The sequence below is a fragment of the Globicephala melas genome, chromosome 12 (assembly GCF_963455315.2).
Source record: "Globicephala melas chromosome 12, mGloMel1.2, whole genome shotgun sequence".
Classification (NCBI taxonomy): domain Eukaryota; kingdom Metazoa; phylum Chordata; class Mammalia; order Artiodactyla; family Delphinidae; genus Globicephala; species Globicephala melas.
This window is the reverse complement of record NC_083325.1, coordinates 59380613-59396439: the sequence shown is the minus strand read 5'-3', so window position 1 is coordinate 59396439 and position 15827 is coordinate 59380613. Positions and strand designations below refer to the sequence as shown.

Below are 15827 nucleotides of genomic sequence, written 5' to 3'. Positions count from 1 at the left end.
TAACCAGGATGTGCATCAGAAACACATGGAGAAGTTTCAAATCATACATAGGGTGTGTAGGGTCCAATGCTACGTTCTGATCTGGTTAGGTCTTGCATAGGGTTTAAAAAACTCTAGTTGAGAAGAGATGTTTTCATGTATTTAATACATAATTTGATAAGTAAAATTTATATTTACATATACACTTGCAGAAACACAGCCCTAGCTCAGAGACTTTGCCTGGGGGAAGTAAAACTGTAGAGTTTTGTATGCGATCAAAGTTAAGATGTTATCAGCTAAAAGATGTTTTATGTCAGTCTCATGGTAAAAAGCAAAAATACAAAACAAAACAAAACAAATTACACAGCAAAAATCTATAGTAGATACATAAAAGATAATGAGGAAGGAATCAAAGCATACCACTACAGAAAATCATCAAATCACAAAGGAAGACAGCAAGAGAGAAAGAAACAAAGGATCTATAAAACACCCAGGAAACAACAATCAAAATGGCAATAGTAAGCCCTTACCTATCAATAATTACTTCAAATGTAAATGGACTAAATTCTATCAAAATACACAGAGTAGCCGAATGGATAAAAAAACAACACTTGGGACTTCCCTGGTGGCGCAGTGGTTAAGAATCCACCTGCCAATGCAGGGGACACAGGTTCAAGCCCTGGTCTGGGAAGATTCCATGTGCCGCAGAACAACTAAGCCCATGTGCCACAACTACTGAGTCTGTGCTCTAGAGCCCGCAAGCCACAACTACTGAGCCCATATGCTACAACTACTGAAGCCCTTGTGTCTAGAGCCTGTGCTACGCGACAAGAGAAGCCACTGCTATAAGAAGCCAACACACCACAACGAAGAGTAGACCCCGCTCACCGCAACTTGAGAAAGCCTGCATGCAGCAACAAAGACCCAATGCAGCCAAAAATAAATAAAAATAAATTTTAAAGTTAAAAAAAAAGAGACTCAACTACATGCTGCCTACAACAGAATCACTTCAGCTTTAAAGGCACACATAGACTGAAACTGAAGGTATGTAAAAGACAGTAAATGCACATGGAAACCAAAAGACAGCAGGGGGGCTTCCCTGGTGGCGCAGTGGTTGAGAGTCCGCCTGCCGATGCAGGGGATGCGGGTTCGTGCCCTGGTCTGGGAGGATCCCACGTGCCGTGGAGCAGCTGGGCCCGTGAGCCATGGCCGCTGAGCCTGCGTGTCCAGAGCCTGTGCTCCGCAGCAGGAGGGACCACAGTAGTGAGAGGTCCGCGTACCGCAAAAAAAAAAAAAAAAAAAGACAGCAGGGGTAGCTATACTTAGACAAAATAGCCTTTAAGTCAAATACTGTAACAAGAGGCAAAGAAGATCAACATATAACGATAAAGGGGTCAATTCATCAAGGGAATCTAACAATTGTAAGTATTTATGCTCCCAACATCAGAGCACCTAAATATATAAAGCAAATATTAACATAATTGAAGAGAGAAATAGACGGCAACACAAAAATAATAAGGGACTTTAATACCACACTTTCAACAATGGCAGATCATCCAGAAAGAAAAATCAGTCAAGAAATATTGGACTTGAACTATAATTTAAGCCAAATGGACCTAACAGACATACACAGAACATTCCATTCAAAGCAGGAGACTACATTTTCTTCTCAAATGCACATGGAATATTCTCCAGGATAGATCATATCTTAGGCTATAAAACAAGTCTTGACAAACTTAAGAAGATTGAAATCAGATCAAGCATCTTTTCTAACCACAATGGTATGAAACTAGAAATCAATAACAGAAGGAAAACTGGAAAACTCATAAATATGTGGACATTAAATAACATGATCCTGAACAACCAATGGGTCAAAGACAAAATCAAGAGGGAAACTTTAAAATATCTTTAAACAATCGAAAGTGGAAACACAACATACCAAAACTTATGGGATGCAGCAAAAGGAGTTTTAAGAGGACAGTTTAGAGCAATAAATGCCTACATTAAGAAAAAGAAAAGATCTCAAATAAACAATCTAAATTTACACCTCAAGGAACCAGAAAAAAGAAGAACAAACTAAGCCCAAACTAAGCCAAACTAACTACACCCAAACTAAGTCCAAAGTTAGTATTATGCATAATAGGAGCACCAGAAGGATAGTGGGGAGAGAGAGAGAGAAAAGAGCAGAAAAAATATTAAAAGAAATAACAGCAGAAGACTTCTCAAATTTATTAAAAGACAATAACCTACACAGCCAGGAAGCTCTAAGGAGTCCAAGTAGGATACACCCATAGATCCCTAAACAGACACAGTATGTAAAAATGCTGAAAGTTAAAGACAAGGAGAAATCTTGAAAGCATTTAGAGAAAAACAACTTGACACTTCCAGATATAAACCCAGTAAGATTAACAGATGACTTTCTGGCAGAAATGATGGAGGCCAGAAGGCAGTGACATAATACATTCAAAGGACTTAAAGAAAAGAACTGTCAACCAATAATCCTACATCCAGAAAAGCTATCTTTCAAGAAAGAAGGTGAAATTAAAAGTTTCTCAGATAAAAGCAGAGAATTTGTCGACAGCAGACCTGATTTACAAAAATATACTAAAGGAAGCTCTTCTAGCTAAAGCAAGTGACCCTAGATGATAATTTGAATCCACACAAAAAACAAGGAGCACCAATCGTGTAATATGTACACCAATTGTGTAATTACAAAAAAAACCCCAAAAACAGAACCCCCCCTCAAAACCAACAAAACAGTGTAAATGTATATTTTTCTCCTTTCTTCACATAACCGAGTTAAAAAGCAATTGTATAAACTAGTATGTACATAATGTAGTATTGGACCTGTGATGTACAGAAATGTAATATATTTGCCAATAACGAACAAAGCAGATCAGTGGGAGCACAGTTGTATTGGGTTAAGAAAATGATTACAGATGGTAAAGCAATAACTGTAACAATGTACAGCTGGGGAAGCAACCTAAGTGTCCACTGACAGATGATCGGATAAAGAAGATGTGGTAATATATACACAATGGAATATTACTCAGCCATAAAAAAGAATGAAATAATGCCATTAGCAACAACAAGGATGGACTCAGAGATTATCATACTAAGTGAAGTAAGTCACACAGAGAAAGACAAGTATCATACGATATTGCTTTATAAGGAATCTAAAAAAAAATGATACAAATGAACTTATTTACAAAACAGAAATGGACTCACAGACATAAAAAATAAACTTATGGTTACCAAAGGGGGAAAGGGGGAGGGGTAAATTAGGAGTTTTGGATTAAAATATACACACTACTATATATAAAATAGATAAGCAATAAGGACCTATTTTATAGCACAGGGAACTATACTCAGTATCTTATAATAACCTATAATGGAAAAGAATCTAAAAAAGAATATAAATACACACACACACACACACACACACACGTATAACTAAATCACTTTGCTGTACACCTGAAACTAACACAACATTTTAAATCAACTACATTTCAATTAAAAAAATAGAAAAGAATGTACAGTTGCATTTGTAATATTAATAGATGTAATATGTATAACAATAATACTGCAAAAAGGAGGGGAAAGGAATACAGCTGTATGAGAGTAACATTTCAATACACTACTAAAATTGAGCTAGTATAAATGTGAAGCTGGTTCTGATATGTCAAGATGTACAAGATAAACCTTTGGACAGTCACTAAAAAAAACAAAAACTCAAAAAAATATCGTGAAAAAAATCATTAAAGAAATTAAAATACTGAATTATAAAATGTTCATTTAATGATAATGCAAAAGAAAGCAGTAAAGTAGGAACAGAGAAACAAAATAGACAAGAGACATATAGACAACAAAAAGTAGAAGGGTAAATGTAAATTCCACTACACCAATAACATTAAATGTGAATGGATTGAACAATTCAATCAAAAGACAAATTATCAGACTGTATAAAAATAAGAATCAACTATATGCTATCACTTTAAATTCAAAGATACAAATAAATGAAAAGTAAAAGGATGGAAAAAGACAAATCATGCAAACAGCAACCACAAGAAAGTTGGAGTGACTATGCTAATATTAGACGAAATAGACTTTAAAGCAAAAAATGTTGTTAGAGGGCTTCCCTGGTGGTGCAGTGGTTGAGAGTCCGCCTACCAATGCAGGGGACATGGGTTCGTGCCCCGGTCCGGGAAGATCCCACATGCCACGGAGCGGCTGGGCCTGTGAGCCATGGCCGCTGAGCCTGCGCGTCCGGAGCCTGTGCTCCGCAACGGGAGAGGCCACAACAGTGAGAGGCCCGCGTACCGCAAAAAAAAAAAAAAAAAAAAAAAAATGTTGTTAGAGATAAAGAACATTTCATAATGATAAGAGAGTTAATCCATGAGGAAGATATTAACAATTACAAATATATTGCACCTAATAACACAGCACCAGAATACATAAAGCAACAATTGACAGAAATAAACAGAGGACTTCCATGGTGGCGCAGTGGGTAAGAATCCACCTGCCAATGCAGGGGACACAGGTTTGAGCCCTGGCCTAGGAAGATCCCACATGCCATGGAGCAACTAAGCCCGTGCACAACAACTACTGAGCCTCCATCCCACAACTATTGAAGCCCGTGTGCCCTAGAGCCCACGCAGTGCAACTACTGAGCCCATGCACAGCAACTACTGAAGCCCGCAAGCTCTAGGGCCTGCATGCTGCAAGTACTGAAGCCCGTGCACCTAGAGCCCGTGCTCCACAACAAGAGAAGCCACCGCAATGAGAAGCCCATGCACTGCAATGAAGAGTAACCCCTGCTCACTGCGACTAGAGAAAGCCTGCATGCAGCAACAAAGACCCAGTGCAGCCAAAAAAAAGAAATAGACAGAGAAATAGACAATGCATAACAGTAGGAAACTTCAATACCCACTTTCAACAATGGTAAAGAACAACTACTGTAAGTCCCCTACGTACGAACGAGTTCTGTTCTGAGAGCTCATTCGTAAGTCCAATTTGTTCCTAAGTCCAACAAAGTTAGCCTAGGTACCCAACTAACACAATCGGCTATATACTGCTGCTTTTACGCTTGCTCCTGGACATCCTGGGCTTGAAATAAAGATACTGTACTACTGTACTCTATACAGTACTGTACTATAAAGTACACAAAAGCACAACTACTTGTAGAGGATGCACACGTGACGATGTTTGCCAGACACATGAGCTAACTTATGTGATTGGACATGCAAACACATGTTCACATCTTTGAAACTTCACAACTTGAAGGTTCATATGTAGGGGACTTACTGTAGACAGAAGATCAATAAAGAAATAGAAGACTTGAAACACAGTATAAACCAACTAGACCTAAGAGACATCTATAGAACACTCTACCCAATAAAAATATACATTTTCCTTATGTATATAAGGAAACTTTTCCAGGACAGACTATATGTTAGGCTATAAAAAAAAACCTCAATAAATTTTAAAAGACAGAAATGATACAAAGTATGTTTTGCAACCACAGTGGAATGAAATCTGAAATCAAAAGCAGGGAAATATCTGGAAAATTCACAAACATGTAGAAATTAAACTAGGTCTCTTGATAGTCCTTTCTTCAAAATCCTTCATAATTATTCATATTTATTGTTTCTTTTATGTTTATCTTCCCGCCTCCCCAAAAGCTCTCTGAAGGCAAGGATTATGTCTATTTTGATTACCAATGTACCTCTAACACAGTGTCTGGCATATAGAAGAAATTCAATATGTATTTGAAGAATGGTTGAAGGTTGAATAAATGACTGATGTGAGAATGGAGATTCATTCATTTATTTATTCATTCCACAAATATTTATTAAGCACTTATTATGTGCCAAGTCCTAGGGATATAACAGCAAAGACAACAAAAATTCCTGCCTCATGAAGCTTATCTTCTACAGAGTAAGACAGACAATAACGAAATACATAATATCAGTTAAGTGCTACGAAGAAAATAAAAAACTCTGAGAGTGCTATTTTAGATAGAGCGGTTGAGTTAGAGCGGTCATCTTTCTGAGGTCATATTGAGCAGACACCTGAACATTCAGAAAATGAGTCATGAAATATTTGTGAAAAGTACATTGTAAGCAGAAGCAATAGTAGGTGAAAAGGGGCCAAGTCCAGAACATCTTCAATGCACTGGGCTGGATGAAGAGTAAGGAGTCTGGTGGGTCTGCAATATAGTGAGCAAACGAGATGAGGTCAGAAAGTAGATGGCCATGTAGGTCCTGGGAAGAACTTTGAATTTTATTCTAAATATAATAGAAAGTCACTAGAGAGCAGAAGCAAAAGCTTGGTACGACTGACTTAGGTTTTAAAACAATTACTCTAAAAAGGGAACCCTCCTACACTGTTGGTGGGAATGTAAATTGGTAGAGCCACTATGGAGAACAGCATGGAGGTTCCTTAAAAAACTAAAAATAGAGCTACCATATGATCCCGCAATTCCACTCCTGGGCATATATCCATAGAAAAACATGGTTAGAAAGGATACAGGCACCCCAATGTTCACTGCAGCACTGTTTACGATAGCCAAGACATGAAAGCAACTTAAATGTCTATCGACAGATGAATGGATAAAGAAGATGTGGTACACATAATGGAATATTACTCAGCCATTAAAAAGAATGAAATAATGTAGGGGACTCCCCTGGTGGTCCAGTGGTTAAGACTCCGTGCTCCTAACACAGGGGGCCTGAGTTCGATCCCTGGTCAGGGAACTAGATCCTGCATGCTGCAACTAAGAGCCCACATGTCACAGCTAAAGATCTCACATGCTGCAACGAAGATCCCATGTGCTACAACTAAGATCCAGCGCAGCAAAATAAATAAATAAATAAATATTTAAAAATAAAGAAAGAATGAATGAAATAATGCCATTTGCAGCAACATGGATGGACCTGGAGATTATCATACTAAGTGAAGTAAGTCAGACAGAGAAAGACAAATATATTATATGGCTTATATGCGGAATCTTAAAAAAAAAAAGATACAAATGAACTTATTTACAAAATAGAAACAGACTCACAGACTTAGAGAACATTGCAGACTTAGAGAACAAACTTACGGTTACCATGAGGGAAGGGTGGGGGGGAGGGATAGACTGGGAGCTTGGGATTGACATATACACACTGCTATATTTAAAATAGATAACCAGGGACTTCCCGGCGGTCCAGTGGTTGAGACTTCACCTTCCAATGCAGGGGGCGTGGGTTCAATCCCTGGTTGGGGAGCTAAGATCTCACATGCCTCGCAGCCAAAAAACCAAAACATAAAACAGAAGCGATATTGTAACAAATTCAATAAAGACTTTAAAAATGGTCCGTATCAATAAAATCTTTAAAAAATAAAATAAGATAAAATAGGTAACCAACAAGGACTTACTGTATAGCACAGAGAACTCTGCTCAATATCCTGTAATAACCTAAATGGGAAAAGAATTTGAAAAAGAATAGATACATGCATATATATATATATATAACTGAATCACTTTGCTGTACACCTGAAACTAACACAACATCAAATATATTTGTCAATCAAATATACTCCAATAGAAAATAAAAATTTTTTAAAACTTCAGATTAAAATTATCTAGAAAAAAAGTAAAAAAAAAAAAATTACTCTAGCTGTTTTGTGAAGAATAAAGTCTTTAGGGAGGTGAGGAGAATCAGGAGGCCAGTTAGAAACTACTGCAGTTGTTCAGTCTGGAGATAAAAAACAAAACAAACAAAAAAACCACAGTGAGATGGACTAGGGTGGGAGCAAGTGGAGCTGAAAAGTGGCCATAGATTCTCAATGTATTTTAACAGTAGATCAATTAGATGCAAGGTATGAGAAAGAAGTGTCTAGAATTACTGTAAGATTTTAGGGCCTAGATTAACTAGGTGAATAGGGGTCCTGTGCTCAGCCATGTGATCAAAATGGGAATAAGTGGGGAGGAAAAGATACAGGGAGTGTCACAAGTTCAGAATGAATGTTACATTTGAGATGTCTTCTAGATATTCAAATGGAGATATGTAGAAGGTATTAATAGTTGGAAATACAAGTCTGCATTGAGGGGAAAGGTAAGATTTTTCATTTACTTCTCTAAAACTCCTATAAGTTAAATATTATTTTCTATATTTTATAGCGGAGGAAACTAGAGAACAGATAAATTACATGACTTGCCTAATGTCGCCAACTATAGAAGCAAAGTCTGGAGCCAGGGTTTGAAACAATCCATTCAACTCCAAAGATGAAATTCTTTCCCCCATATTTCCCTCTTACCCCCCAAACATGTACTTTGTATCTTCAATTCAAAACTTAGTGTTGGGACTTCCCTGGTGGTCCAGTGATTAAGAATCCACCTTCCAGTGCAAGGCACATGGGTTCAATCCCTGATCAGGGAACTAAGATCCCACATGCCATGGGGCAACTAAGCCCACGTGCCACAACTACTGACCCCGCGCACTGCAACGAAATATCCCGCGTGCCACAACTAAGACCCGACGCAGCTAAATAAATAAATAAAACAAGAAAACAAAACAAAAAAACAAAACTCACTGTTAAGCCAGCCCCCCCCCCTTGATTTATGCCTGGGTCTTAATTTGTAAAGGTGACTGAGTGCTGACACAGAGAGATCAATACCACTGAAAGAAAAGTTTAATGTTACTTACAACTCCCCTAGAAAGGAGAGGCATGCCATGCCACGGTGGGCCACAGGGGGAAGCACCAGTGTCAGGAGGAGGCAGAAAGGAACAAGAGTAAGGCATAGACTGTAGCCTTTCTTGGGTTTTCCACGGGAAAGGCGAGGCAGGGCAGGGTAATCAGTTTAGGATTGGCTAGTTTGAGTAATTCCCACAGACGCTGAGGCATAAGGTACCTGGCCCCAGACTGATTTAGGGCAGGGGAACTACTAGCTTGGTGGTTAGACAAAGGAGGTGGTTGGAAGTAAGGATGCAGGACTGGTTGTTTTGCATATGAAAGGCGTGTTCACAGGTTAATTGTTAATTAGCTAGCCCTGGGAATGGCAGTTTCTTCCCGGCCAGGTAGGCCCACAAGACGCCAAAATCTGGGAAGATTCCAACAATCTTTGTTCACCGTGGACACAGGAACCTAAGTTTGGCTGGAAGAGTATCCTTTGTTTAATATCCAAGTTTGGCTCCCAGGAACAGAATCACCAAGCTGGGCGCTGAAAACTGACCACAAACCATTCCCCTCCCAGGCAAATCTCTGACTCACCCCATATATCCAGCTCCTTGCAGATACCCAGACCTGGTACCTTTCTTCCAGCATACATCGCAGCAAATCCTCTCCCCAGATAGCCACCCAGTGGAGATGGAGACAGAGACAGGAAACGAAACCTGAGCCCTCCAATCCCACCCTTTATCCGGCTCCGAGCCTGAATTCAGCTCCCCCCGCCTCCAGCCTGAGCGTGGACAGCCTCAGCTGCCGACCCCCGCCAGGCCCGGTCTCAGGGCCTGGGATCCTAATGCTCCAGACTCACCGGCCCCTGCCAGACAGGCTGTATCCCACCGGGCCGGGAGGCGCCTCAGACCCTGACCACTCCGGGATAGGGAGTTGGTAGAAGGGTCCGCACACTGACTACTGGGGCGACGCGCAGACCACGCACACGGTAATACATCCCTCATACGCGGCAGGGGAGGCCGCCCCAGGCTCGCAGCGCTGCTTCCCGTGGCGTCTGTTAGGACGCGGCGCCCACCGGGATCTCACCTGGAGCGGCTCCGCAGCGGCCCAGCTGCAGCGGCCCAGCCCTGGCGCCTTCTGATTCGCTCAACCTCGGGCCTTTGCCTATTCGCTTCCGGGTGAGAGGTGCCTGGTCGCCCTAGCAACCAAGTCGCAGTCTGCGCTGAGCTACTGTTTCCTTCCCTCCAGGCCACAGAGCTGGCGGCCCAGGGGGAATCGCAGAGTCCAGAAAATCTCTCCAGCACCCCTTTGTCAAGTGAGTGTCCCATCCTCCCAACGCCCCTTTAAGTAGAGCTCGCACTGAGCCGGAGCCGGCCCCTGGCAACTCCGGTACAGGTGTGACATATTTCCTGAGCGTGGTGGGATGGGGGCGCGGAGAACCCGTGCTGTGGGAATCTGGAGACCTGGATTCTAGCTCTCATTCGGCCGTCGATTCGCTGTTGTGACACCTTAGGGAAGTGCCAACGTCTCTGGTTTCAGTTTCCTCTCTGTTGCCAGTCTCGATCTCTCTGGTTCCCTCCCTCTAGCTCTAACAGTCCCAAAGTTTCGGATGTGGAACCATTTAAGGGCAATTGAAATAGTTCGGTTTCTTGTATGATCACGTTTAGTAAGCCTTTAGCGAATGCTTCCCAAGTGCCACTCATTCACTAAACTTTCAGTTCCTACCAGTTAGTACTAAGCACTGAGCTGGACACTAGGGTGGGAAAAGAGATTTAACTAATCCGTGATCCTGACCCAGAGGAGTGGAGTGTGAGAAGGGACTCCGGCACAAAAGCGTTATTTTAATAGGGCCCTAAGTACTACATTAGGGATAGACCTCCTGGGGGCTCCTGGAGGAGACTGGGGGTGAGGGGAGATATGAAAGGCCTTGTCAGGTGATATCTGTTTTCCTTTATGCCTCTTTCCAGGAAAAATTTTCAACCTTGTGTTCCAGTTCACTAATTTACTTTTCAACGGTATTCATTCTGCTATTCAGCCCTTCTAAAGAGGTTTATTTCAACAATTACATTATTCATTTCCTAGATTGCTAATTATTTTTTCATAAGCATCTGCTCCTGTCTCAAGGCTGCTATACCCTCCCTTTCTCTCTGATGATGTTTAAGTCTTCTGCCTATTGTGTTATTAACTCTGTTTCCTCAGAGGGGATGAGCTTCCAGCCTTTCTCAACTGGCACTCATTAATTTTTCAATTAAAAAGATCAGTTCTCTTGTCCCATCCACAGAGATTCTGATTCAGCAGTGTGGAAGGGCGTAGGAACTTGTAAAGCATCCCAGATGATTCTAATGGATGGCCACACTTTGAGTAACATTCTAGTAGACTATTGTCCTAGAAGTTATAGTTTACTTATCTTCACATACGTTTTCTTCAGTATTGGCAAAAATTAGTTGCTAATGTTTTAGTCCACTAAATGTCCCAGGGCCCTGAGGCATCGATTCCACCCCTCCCCCACCCCCCAGGCCTGCGGTTGTCTTTGTCCCTTTTTCACCTGGTCTCCATTCCAATCTCATTCTGTTTGGACCCCACTCCCTCCCCCACCCCTTCTCACTTACTGTCTTTCTTTATTTTCTATTTCCTTCCACTGCCAGATCAGAGATTGCTCACTCTACCTTACCTCTGTGGGACAATCAATAGATCATGTACCCAAGAGAAATAAAAACATATGTCCACACAAAAAATTATACATGAATGTTCATAGCATTATTCATAACAGCCAAAACTGGAAACAACCCAACTGGCCATCAACCGATGAATAGATAAACAAAATGCGTTATTTTTGTAGCATGGACTATTCGGCAATAAAAAGTGGTGAAATACTGATACATGCTACAACATGGATGAACCTTGAAGCTAAGTAAAAGAAGCTAATCACAAAGGACCACATATTGTATGATTCCATTTCTATGAACTATCTAGAATACACCAGTACATAGAGACAGAGAGTAGATTAGTGGCTGCCAGGGGTTGGGTGAGTTTTAGGGTAATGGAGAGTAACTGCTAATATGTACAGGATTTCTTTTGGGGGTGATTAAAATATTGAAAAATTAGATTGTGGTGACAGTTACACAACTCTGAGTATGCTAAAAAATGAATTTTGTATACTTTTAAAGGGTAACTTTGGTGGTATGTGAATTATATATTAATAAAGCTGTTATAATAAACAAGTAAAAATTGATCATCTAGACAAAATCATTTATTTCCCCAGGACCCTACACTAGACTATGGAAATGCCATGTAATCATGATATGCTTGTGATCATACGAAGTGAGTCTATTTGGTTAGCTCTTAAAGCAAATATGTTATAGGTCTTATGATGTAAAAATATTTAAGCTTATGTGACTTTTCTGAAATCTTTTAAAACAGCTCCAGAAGTATTTAAGATAAACTTTATATTTCCAAATGGAGACAAGTATGGTAAGCATACATTTCAATTACTTTTTTCTATACAGACTAAAATTAAGTAGATTAAGGGTACAAAACTGAGACTGTTACACTTTATAAAACTACTACTGAGATATTAACTCCATTAAATAAAATAACATAGAAATACTAATGGAGGAACAGATTTTAAATCTAAACTCTAATGTTAAGTATAGACAGTGTGCCTTGGAAAGCTATGGGAGGGCCATAGCCATATGTCAATCTTCTGGGCCCTTGAGTGTCAATGATTACAAGACATTGGTCCACAGAGCTCCTCATCTCTGGTCTCATCAATTTCAGTGCTAGGAAGCCAAAGAGACCCATAGGGGATGCAGTTCTGATTAAACCTGAACATAAATATTTTATTACTTAGTCAAACAGGGTTCCCTTTTATAATCTTCAGTATTTCTCTCTTGTTTAGATGGGGATTGTACAAGAACATCTTCTGGAATATTTGAGAGAAATGGCATAGGTATTCATACCACTCCTAATGGGATTGTCTACACAGGAAGCTGGAAAGATGACAAGGTATTATTGTTGTTTTGAGCAGTGGATAAGTAACTCTATTGGTTAAATGATTCCAGGCATTTCACCATTAATCAAAAAACACATACGAGTAGACCATGCAATAAAAATAAAAAATGATTATATTTAACATATATGAACATAAGAATAGTATTAAACTCAGGCAGAGAGCTAATTATCATCATTATCATCTTTCTTATTTCCTATTCATTGAGGAAAGTGAACTCATTACATACTTTTCTCATTGAATCCTCATAGCAGCCTCATGAGTCAGATACCATTAATGTTCCTATTTTACAATTGAGGGAAATCAGGCTCAGATTTCTTGCCCAGCTAGTAAGTGATGAAACAAAAATGTGTTCTCAGGTCTGCCTGAATACAAATTTTTGTTCTTAACAACTTCTTTGTGCCATTTCTGGGCTAACTAAACTGGTTGTCCTTTAAGCTTTTTGATATAGTCAAGGTATCTTGAGGACTCCTGTTATTATCATCATGGACCCCCAAGATGTTCAAGTGCCCCAGATCAGAAACATTGACTTGGTGAGCTTCACAGAAAGATACATACAAAGGACTGTGATAAAATGTTATCTTATTTTTGTGAAAATAAAGGATGATACAATGATAGATTAAATAATAACAAAGTAGATGATAGACATATGTGTACATTTTTGAAATGTTCTAGGGAACTGAAGATTAGTTACTGAGGTAATTTCCTTTGTTACAAACAGATGAATGGTTTTGGAAGACTTGAGCATTTTTCAGGAGCAGTATATGAAGGAAACTTTAAGGACAATATGTTTCATGGACTGGGGACTTATACATTCCCAACTGGGGCAAAGTACACTGGAAATTTCAATGAAAATAGGTAAGTTTAAAATAAAATGTCATTGTAGTTCTAAAAGTCTTTTCAGGCACATTCGCTTAAAAACTTAGTTAATGCTAAATTTCTTTTGTAATGTATTTAGTTAAAATATATTTATAATATATTTTGGAAAATTTGGGTTATATGTTGGGGAAAAAAATGTTATAAGAGAGGCTAAGGCCATCATGAGCCTCCAAAAGAAAATATCGTTCTTGGTGATAATCTATTAGACTTTTCATTTATTTCCTCTTGACTTCTGTTCCTATAGAACTTTTTGCAGTCATATTGGAAATGGAAAGCTTGTTGCAATTATTGAGAATATTTAGGCCAAAAATTATTTTCACTTGAAATATCTTGATAAACTTTTTTTTTTAGTTTTAAATTTTATTTTTTCTTCCAGTTTGAGATATAATTGGCATACACCGCTGTACAAATTCAAGGTATACAGCATAATGATTCGACTTACATACATCATGAAGTGATTACCACAATAAATTTAGTGAACATTCATCATCTCACATTGACACAAAATAAAAGAAAAAGAAAAAAATATTTTTCCTTGTGATGAGAACTAAGGATTTTCTCTCTTAACAACTTTTACATATAACATACAGCAGTGTTAATTATATTTATCATGTTGTACATCACATCCCTAGTACTTTATTTATCTTGTAACTGGAAGTTTGTACCTTTTGACCACCTTCCTCCAAATCCCTACCCCTACCCTCCACCATGTATCTTCCCAAGCTTAATCCTCACACCAAATACCATGCCGTGTCATCCAGAGGTTCATGGTTCATTTATAACTACTCCTTTATTATTTCCAGAATTGAAAATGCAACCTAATTTTTATGAAGTGGTTGATACATATTGAGGAGGGTAGAAAGTGTTCACCTATTCTGATGCCAAGTCTATGATGACAACATGTAAACTTTTCCCACTGATGTTAATAAAGGGAGAAAACTCTAACCCATGGGATAAAGGTCTGTTTGGTTATGTGAAGTGCATTTTCACCACTCTGAAGAGTCCAGAAAACACCAGCATAGAGCATAGCACCTCAAACATAGTTGAAGGTCAATAAACATTGGTTGAATAAATGAATGAACTAATTAAGCCAGATAACCAATATAAACTTTTTTGACTGTTTTGGTCTAAACTAAGCATATGTAATCCTAAAATCTTAGACACCAAAATTTGTATAATGACAATATTTGTTTGGAATAGTAATTTCTTTTTTTGTTTGTAGGATGTGAAAGCAGGATGTCAGGTTTTAGAACAAAATTTGATAATGGAAAGATATAATTCTTCAGACATAGTATATAATATACTGGACAATCATATCTGGACCATAAAGTTTTGGTCTTGGTTAATGAACACACTTATTTTTTACTATTGCAGGGTGGAAGGTGAAGGACAATACACTGATATCCACGGACTCGAATGGTGTGGTAACTTTCATTTCACAGCTGCTCCAGGCCTGAGGCTAAAGCTCCACATGTAGATATTCTGCATTGAAGTTTTAATGTGGTAATTGCAGCTTTTAGTTGTAAGGAAAACAGCTAAATGTCATCTGCAGTAACTTCATACACTACCTATATATTGTAATTTTGCCAATAAAACCATCACTCATTTATGCTTTTTTGAACTTTCTTTTGATCATCTTATAATTAGTTTAAAATAAATTATGTAGGGACTGCCTTGGCGGTCCAGTGGTTAAGACTCCGTGCTTCCACTGCAGGGGGCACAGGTTCAATACCTGGTCTGGGAACTAAGATCCTGCATGCCACACGGTGTGGCCAAAAAAGGGGGGGGGGGATAAAGAAAGAAAAGAAATTAACGTGATTCAATTGAGAGTTTGCTTATTTTAAGAAAAACTATGCAGATCTTGACAAAGTCAATTTCCAATCCTGTGCCTGAGTTTTGTCATCTTTAAAAAGTATATCTGGGCTTCCCTAGTAGTGCAGTGGTTAAGAATCCACCTGCCAACGCAAGGAACAAGGGTTTGAGCCCTGGTCTGGGAAAATCCCACATGCCGCGGAGCAGCTAAGCTCGTGCACCCCAACTACTGAGCCTGTGCTCTAGAGCCCGTGAGCCACAACTACTGAAGCCCGCGCGCCTAGAGCCCGTGCTCCGCAGCAAGAGAAGCCACTGCGATGAGAAGCCCGCGCACCGCAACGAAGAGTAACCCCCGCTTCCTCAACCAGAGAAAGCCCACGCGCAGCAATGAAGACCCAACGCAGCCAAAAATAAAATAAATGTACATATATATATATATATATATATATATATATATATATATATATATATATATAAGTAGGGCTTC

General features: G+C 39.3%; 2 protein-coding genes across 6 annotated transcripts in view; one reads left to right on the top strand and one right to left on the bottom strand.

Annotated features, from left to right (window-relative positions):
* DHX57 (DExH-box helicase 57) overlaps window positions 1-9811 on the bottom strand; it is a 56911-nt gene extending 47100 nt beyond the window's left edge. Inside the window, exons 1-2 of one of the 5 annotated variants that reach the window (XM_060309264.2) lie at window positions 9727-9758; window positions 7399-7438 (exon numbers count right to left, since the gene is read on the bottom strand). Coding sequence is in view for 1 of the 5 variants with exons in the window: in XM_060309263.2 (XP_060165246.1) it covers window positions 4150-4197 (48 nt within the window). In the remaining 4 variants the exon portion in view is untranslated. The other 4 variants (XM_030857870.2, XM_030857869.2, XM_060309265.2 and 1 more) reach the window with 4 other exon arrangements.
* Window positions 9020-15134, top strand: MORN2 (MORN repeat containing 2). Its single transcript, XM_030857880.2, has 7 exons — window positions 9020-9041; window positions 9258-9572; window positions 9824-9955; window positions 12061-12111; window positions 12539-12645; window positions 13371-13507; window positions 14903-15134. Exons 1-7 carry the CDS (start codon window positions 9020-9022, stop codon window positions 15003-15005), a joined length of 867 nt encoding a protein of 288 aa, XP_030713740.2. The 3' UTR covers window positions 15006-15134.
* Window positions 15135-15827: the final 693 nt, after the last annotated feature.

Bases quoted from the DNA above. Each gene is read 5' to 3' on its own strand.
- MORN2 (XM_030857880.2), top strand. From the start codon at position 9,020: ATGGCAGTTTCTTCCCGGCCAG. The intron at 9,573-9,823 runs GTTGGTAGAAGG...CTTCCGGGTGAG, and splicing joins TGACCACTCCGGGATAGGGA to AGGTGCCTGGTCGCCCTAGC. The intron at 13,508-14,902 runs GTAAGTTTAAAA...TTACTATTGCAG, and splicing joins GGAAATTTCAATGAAAATAG to GGTGGAAGGTGAAGGACAAT.